Source organism: Castanea sativa, chromosome 2, assembly GCF_040712315.1.
Source record: "Castanea sativa cultivar Marrone di Chiusa Pesio chromosome 2, ASM4071231v1".
NCBI lineage: Eukaryota > Viridiplantae > Streptophyta > Magnoliopsida > Fagales > Fagaceae > Castanea > Castanea sativa.
The window spans coordinates 23,857,913-23,865,064 of NC_134014.1; the positions used below are offsets into that span (position 1 = coordinate 23,857,913).

General features: G+C 41.7%; 1 protein-coding gene across 1 annotated transcript; it reads left to right on the forward strand.

The window, feature by feature from the left end:
- Nucleotides 1-3,267: 3,267 nt before the first annotated feature.
- On the forward strand, nt 3,268-4,467 carry LOC142625099 (uncharacterized). The gene is made up of 3 exons (XM_075798804.1): nt 3,268-3,486; nt 3,541-3,861; nt 4,219-4,467. The coding sequence occupies exons 1-3, from the start codon at nt 3,268-3,270 to the stop codon at nt 4,465-4,467; spliced, it is 789 nt and encodes a 262-aa protein (XP_075654919.1).
- Nucleotides 4,468-7,152: the final 2,685 nt, after the last annotated feature.

Genomic DNA, 7,152 nt, shown 5'->3' on the forward strand with positions numbered 1-7,152 from the left:
ATAGGCCCAAGTCAAGGCTTCCCCTAGTGAATTATTATCATATGAGGAGGACAACCCTCGTGACGGTAGGAGTAGGAATTAATCTTGCAGAGGCCTGGGGAATGACGCTATGAGTAGAGCGTTAAACCAGATTTCTAAATCACCCTTCACGCCTAGAATTGAAGGAGGAAGGCTTCCTTGGTGATTCACTTAGCCAACATTCACCATGTACAATGGTTGAACAAACCTTGTGGAGCACGTGAGCCATTTCAACCAGATGATGGTTGTGCATTCCAAGAATGAGACTTTGATGTGCAAGATATTTCCATCTAGTTTAGGACTTGTGGCAATGAGGTGGTTTGACGATCTGGGGGCAGGTTCTATTGGTTCCTTCAAGGAACTAACCTGGGTATTTAGATCTCGCTTTATTACGTGCAACAGGGTTCCTCGGCCCTTGGATTCTCTGCTGTCTATGACAATGCGAGAGGGGGAGACCCTAAAAATGTATTCAGATAGATACTGGGAGATGTTCAACGAGATCGATGGGGACTTTGATGACGTGGCCATAAGAACTTTTAAGGCTGGCCTGCTGACCGAGCACGGTCTGAGGAAATTGTTAACAGGAAAACCGGTTGGTAATGTACATCAGCTCATGGACCACATTGATAAGTATTAACGGGTAGAGGAAGACCAATAATTAGGTAAAGGCAAAGTGAAGGTGGTCTCTCAGGATAGGAAAGGCTTCAAGTTGGATAAGTACAACAATAATCATCCTTGGCTGGGATTTTTTTGGGCAGTCTGGGGCTACTGCTGCACCACAAGCGGTTAATGTGTTGTTTCAAGAACCAGTGCATCAAATATTGGAAAAAAAAATCAAGAATGAACCATTTTTTCAATGGCCAAATAAAATGGGAGGAGACCCTACAAGGTGCAATCAAAGCCTTCATTGTCAGTACCACCAGGAGCGAGGACATACTATTCAGGACTGTCAAACTCTATGGGGCCACCCAGAGCAGCTAGTCCAAGGTGGAAAGTTAAAGCAATTCCTTTATCATCCCAATGGGCAGGGGGGCTAGGCAAGATCGAGATCTTAGAGGGATGCTTCTTCAAAACCACCTTTGGATATAATTAATGTTATTCTTCTTGCCCCAGGAAGAGTTGGTTCTTACCACTCTAGGGTACTGTCTGTAACCCAGCCACCTGTGGGGGCATGCTACCCTAAGCTTAAGAAGAGTAGGATGAAGGTCTGACTAGCCCCGAGTTTCTCTGATGAGGATAAGGCTGGTACCTTGTAGCCACATGATGATACATTGGTGGTTACCCTCAAGATAGGGGGATATGTGTGAGGCGAGTATTGGTTGATTAAGGCAGTGTAGCAGAAATTATGTACCCTAACTTGTATAAGGGGTTGGGGATGAAACTCGAGGATTTGACTAATTATGATTCACCCTTGGTAGGTTATACCAATGGGGCCGATCAAACTACTAGTGCAAACTGGGTTAGAGGTGGTGGAAGTCAACTTCATAGTGGTGGATGCGTATTCTCCCTACACAGCCATAGTGGCAAAACCCTAGCTTCATGCCATCGGGGCTGTTTTCTTCACCTTGCAATTGAAGGTGAAGTATCCATCTAGTGACTAGGTTGAAGAGCTAGTAGGGAGCTAGTCTATAGCTAGACAGTGCTTGGTGGCCACAATTAGGCATCAAGCTGAAAAAGAGTCCTCGACATCAAATGAGCAAAGTTTGTAGCAATCAAAGGAGCCAGTGTTATCTAAAGATTCAATGGAGGTAGTAGAGTGTGAAGGGTTAGAAAAGGTTATTATAAGTAATGATAGGGAGAAGTACTTTCAGGTCGGAGCTCCACTGCCTCCTCGGGAGAAAGACCAGTTGATGATGTTTCTTAGGGAAAATAATGATGTGTTTGCTTGGAATGCTTACAAGGCTCCAGGAGTGGATTCAAGCTTCATTTGTCAGCATTTAAATGTCAGTTCAACTGTCAGACCAAGGAAGCAACCACCTCAGCGATCATCTAAGGAGCATTCTGAGGCTGTCAAGGAGGAGGTGATCAAGCTCAAGCAAGCAGGCGCTATCAAAGAGGTATTTTATCCTAAATGGTTGGCTAATACAGTGGTAGTGAAAAAGAAGAATGGAAAATGGCGAGTATGTGTAGACTTCACAGATTTGAACAAAACTTGTCCCAAAGACCCCTTTCTGATGCCTCGTATAGATCAATTGGTAGATGCCACTGTTGGGCATTCTCGGATGAGTTTTCTAGATGCCTTCCAAGGATATCATCAGATACCCCTGGCCTTGTACAATCAGGAGAAAACAGTCTTTGTCACTCCTACAGGAAATTATCACTACAAAGTAATACCCTTTGGTTTAAAGAATGCAGGGGCTACCTATCAAAGGATGATGACCAGGATGTTCGAGCCATAACTAGGTAAAAATATTAGGTTTATATAGATGACATGGTAGTGAAGAGTAAGATGGTGTTTGAGCATGTGGGAGACCTGAGGAATATCTTTGAAATATTAAGGAAACACAAGTTGCGCTCAATGCTTCCAAATGTTCCTTTGGCGTGGGATTAGGTAAATTTCTAGGTTATATGGTCACTCCTCATGGAATAGAGGTCAATCCTAATTAGGTTAAGGCAATTAACAGTTTACAGCCATCTCAGAATCCTAAAGAAGTTCAAAAATTAACGGGAATGATTGTTGCTTTGAACTGATTCATCTCTCAGTCCGCGGACAGATGTAGGCCTTTCTTCCAGTTGTTAAATAAGTGGAAGAGATTTGAATTGACAAAGGAATGTGCTTTGGCCTTTTAGCAGCTCAAGGAATATCTTTCTCGGCCACCTGTTTTGTCCAAGCCCGAGAAGGATGAGGTTTCGTTTGCTTATATTGTTGTGGCTTCCCATGCTATTAGTTTAGTGCTAGTACGGGTTGACAATGGTGTGCAGAGGCCAGTTTACTACGTGAGCAAGTCGTTGCATGAGACAGAGATCTGTTACCTACCATTGGAAAAGGCCACTTTAGCAATGGTGCACGCTACGCGTAAACTCCCCCACTACTTACAATCTCATACAATTGTTGTCTTAACCTAACTTCCGCTCAAATCATTACTTTGGAGTGCTGATTGTACATGAAGGATTGCTAAGTGGGGTACAATCTTAGGCGACTTCGATATTAAGTACATGCCCCGTACCTCTGTTAAGGGTCAAGTTCTTGCAGACCTGGTGGCCAAATTTGTTGAACCTTCTGTAGAAGAAGAAGAAGACAAGTAGAACATGGATGGAAAATCAGTTGGCATAGTCTCCTTGCAAGAGCCTACATCTTGGAAGGTGTATGTTGATGGTGTGGCAAATCAACGAGGATCAGGAGTGGGGCTAGTTATAGTTTCTCCCAAGATGATCATGATTGAAAAATCGTTAAAGTTAAGTTTCTCGGCCACAAATAATGAAGTTGAGTATAAGGCCTTTTTGGCTAGGATGGCTATGGTCCAGAAGGTGGGAGGAAAAACAGTGCAAATGTTCTTGGACTCAAGATTGGTTCTTGGCTAGGTGGAAGGAGAATTGGAGGCCAAGGATCCGAGAATGCAAGAATACTTGAATCAGGTGAGACATTTACAGTCAAAGTTTGAGTCTTTCACCTTAGTGCAAGTCCCTAGAAGCAGGAATACCCATGTTGATTCCTTAGCCACCCTCGCAACATCCTCGGCGCAGGGCTTACTTATCCCTATTGAAGACCTCTGCAAGCCTACTGAGATGAAAGGTGATATGGTCCGAGTTCATCAGATCAAGGTGGGACCTAGTTGGATGGACTCTATTGTGCTATTCCTTAAGGAAGATATCTTGCCTAAGGAGAAGTCCGAAGCGGACAAGGTACATAGAAAGGCTCCTCGATTCTAGCTATCCGAGGACTAAAAGTTGTACAAATGCTCTTTTTTCGAACCATACCTGCTATGTATACACCCTAAAGCAATAGAGCTACTTCTAGAAGAATTACATGAAAGGATTTGTGGAAGCCACACGGGAGGTAGATCCTTATCTCACAAGACACTTACCCAAGGGTACTGATGGCCAAATATGTAGAGGGAAGCGCAAGAGTATGTGAAAAAGTGCGACCAGTGTCAGAGGTTTGCTTCGAACATTCAGCAACCAGGGGGCGTCATCAATCCTCTATCCAGTCCTTAGCCTTTTGCTCAATGGGGCTTGGATATTATAGGACCCTTCCCTTAGGCAACAGGGAATAGGAGATGGCTACTAGTCGACACAGATTATTTCATCAAATGGGTAGAAGCTGAGCCACTGTCAAATATCAGGGATTTGGTTGCAAGGAGATTTATTTGGAAATACATTGTCACCAGGTTTGGAACTCCTTATACCCTCATCTCGGACAATGGTCTTCAGTTTGATAGCAAAGCCTTTAGGAGATATGGTTGTGATCTGGGCATTACGAATAGATATTCCACCCCGGCTTATCCGTAGGGGAATGGACAGGCCGTGGCTATCAATAAAGTAATAGTGAATGGGCATAAGAAGAGGTTAGATGATGCGAAGGGAAAATGGGTGGAAGAACTGCCACACGTCCTTTGGACATATCGGACTACCCCTTGCAAGTCCACAGGGGAGACACCATTTTCAATGACTTATGGGGCCGAGGCTGTAATTCCTCTCGAGACCAGATTCCCAACACTGAAGACAAGTTCTTTCACTCTGAGCAACAATGATGAATTGTTACAAAGGAGCTTGGATTTGATTGAAGAACGAAAGGGAAACACCATGGTTCAATTGGCATATTATCAACACAAGCTTAAACAATGTTATGACTCAAACGTAAAGTTAAGTGGGCTGGCGCCAGGGGATTTGGTATTAAGAAAGGTTTTAGGTACTGCAAAAAACCTAGCATGGAGAAAATTAGGGCCCAACTGGGAAGGGCCGTATAGCATCACCTCGGTGGCTAGGATAGGGGCATATTATCTTGAAGATCTAGATGAAAATGTTGTACCACGCCCCTAGAATGTAAATAACTTGCCAAGGTATTATTATTAATGAAAGTCATTTCTGTCGTATATCGTTTATTACATTATGCATTACATTTATAGTTTCTTTAAATATTAAACAGAACCTTAGTTATGTCTGGTTCCTTGGTCCATCTACTTTGGGTAAATTAATGTTTCACATCATTTTTTTAAGTATCAAACAGAACTTTGGTCATGCCTAGATCTTTGGACCACATACCTTGGGTAAATTGATATTTTTAATTGTTTCTTTAAGTATTAAACAGAACCTTAGTTATGTCTAGTTCCTCGAACCATCTACTTTGGATAAATTAATACTTGATATCATTTTCCTAAGTATCAAACAGAACCTTGGTCATGCCTAGATCCTCGAACCACATACCTTCGATAAATTGATATTTTTAATCATTTTTCTAAGTATCAAACAGAACCTCGGTCATGCCTGGATCCTCGGACCACATACCTTGGGTAAATTGATATTTTTAATTGTTTCTCTAAGTATTAAACAGAACCTTAGTTATGTTTGGTTCCTCGAACCATCTACTTTGGGTAAATTAATACTTGATATTATTTTCCTAAGTATCAAACAGAACCTTGGTCATGCCTGGATCCTCGGACCACATACCTTGGGTAAATTGATATTTTTAATTGTTTTTCTATGTATCAAACAGAACCTTGGTCTTGCCTGGCTCCTCGGACTACATACCTTGAGTAAATTGATATTTTTAATTATTTCTCTAAGTATTAAACAGAACCTTAGTTACGATTGGTTCTTCGGACCATCTACTTTAGGTAAATTTATACTTGATATCATTTTCCTAAGTATCAAACAGAACATTGGTCATGCCTAGATCCTCAGACCATATACCTTGGGTAAATTGATATTTTTAATTGTTTTTCTAAGTGTTGAACATAACTTTAGTTATTTCTAGTTCCTCGGACCACATACTTTAGGTAAACCAATACTTCTCATTATTTACCTAAGTCCAAAATAGAACCATCCATGCTGAATGGACATTCATGAACATCACTTAAAACATTTGTAAGTATGTCAAATGTATCTACTAGCTAATCAGGACCTGATTGTCTTCTCCCCAAGTTCTTTAGACTTACTTAGTCCAAGGTGGATGAATATCCTGTTGTTGTGCATAATTTCCAAGGTTAAGAATGTGCTTTAATGATGTTGAAGACTTAGTAGGTTTAATCTATTCTGTTGCTAACCAAGAAGAGGTGGTAGTTGTACTACCACTTATACAGATAACCAAATGGGATTATATCCCTTAGACAGAGCCCCTTCAGTAGGGCTGGCAATGGTGGCGGCTGCATCATACTAAGAGACTGAAGGGCTTGGGGTCCGGATTGCAGACGGGTAGTATACATTTTCTGCCCTCCTGAGTGCTGATGAGGCCTTAACCCCTGCCTGGTTGAGGGCCTTGTTACACACTTGGAGGCAGTATACTCTACATACCCCCGTAACCTTGGATCTAAAGGCTTCCTCGGTCTCAGCTACCCCCACATTGTTGCCATTTTGTTCAGCCTAGTCCTTGGCCTTCTCAACCTCCTCTAGTTTTTTCATTAATAACTTGTTTTGCTCCCTGGCAGTAGCAAGGTCAAGTTTAACTTGGTAGAGCTGCTTGCATTGTGTCTCAGCTTGCCTATCTGCCCCCTCCATTGCAGCCTTTGCACTCTTTGTATCATTCTCAGATTGACAAAGTTGGATTTTTAGCTCCTTTAGGCTCTTCTCAACCATGTTGAAGGCCTCAACAGTAGCGATCCTCCTTCCTTCCTCACTCTTGTATTGCTGGTGAGAATACTCTACCAGCTCCTTAGGCCTAAAAGCGGCTTGGACAGCCTACACAGGAAACACAGTAAGTAAAGGCAAAGTAAATAATAATAATAATAATAATAATAATAATAATAATAATAATAATAATAATAATAATAATAATAATAATAATAATAATAAATGTAATTATATAATAATAATAAAATAAATGAATAAATAACGAGTGTTAGACTTAGCTTACCTTAGCGAGGTCTCTCTTCAGACCTAGAAACACCTCATGCATCCTCAGGGTCCTCAGCTCATTCGTATCATTGGGTAGTAGCAAAGCCTGCTCTATAGCATCTACTACATACCCAACTTTCCCTT

What these genes read in the sequence shown, in the direction of transcription:
- LOC142625099 (XM_075798804.1), top strand. Translation starts at nt 3,268, where the DNA reads ATGGATGGAAAATCAGTTGGCATAGTCTCCTTGCAAGAGCCTACATCT. An exon ending in GGATGGCTATGGTCCAGAAG is followed by an intron (nt 3,487 to 3,540) that starts GTGGGAGGAAAA and finishes GTTCTTGGCTAG; the next exon opens with GTGGAAGGAGAATTGGAGGC. An exon ending in AGAAGTCCGAAGCGGACAAG is followed by an intron (nt 3,862 to 4,218) that starts GTACATAGAAAG and finishes CCCTTCCCTTAG; the next exon opens with GCAACAGGGAATAGGAGATG.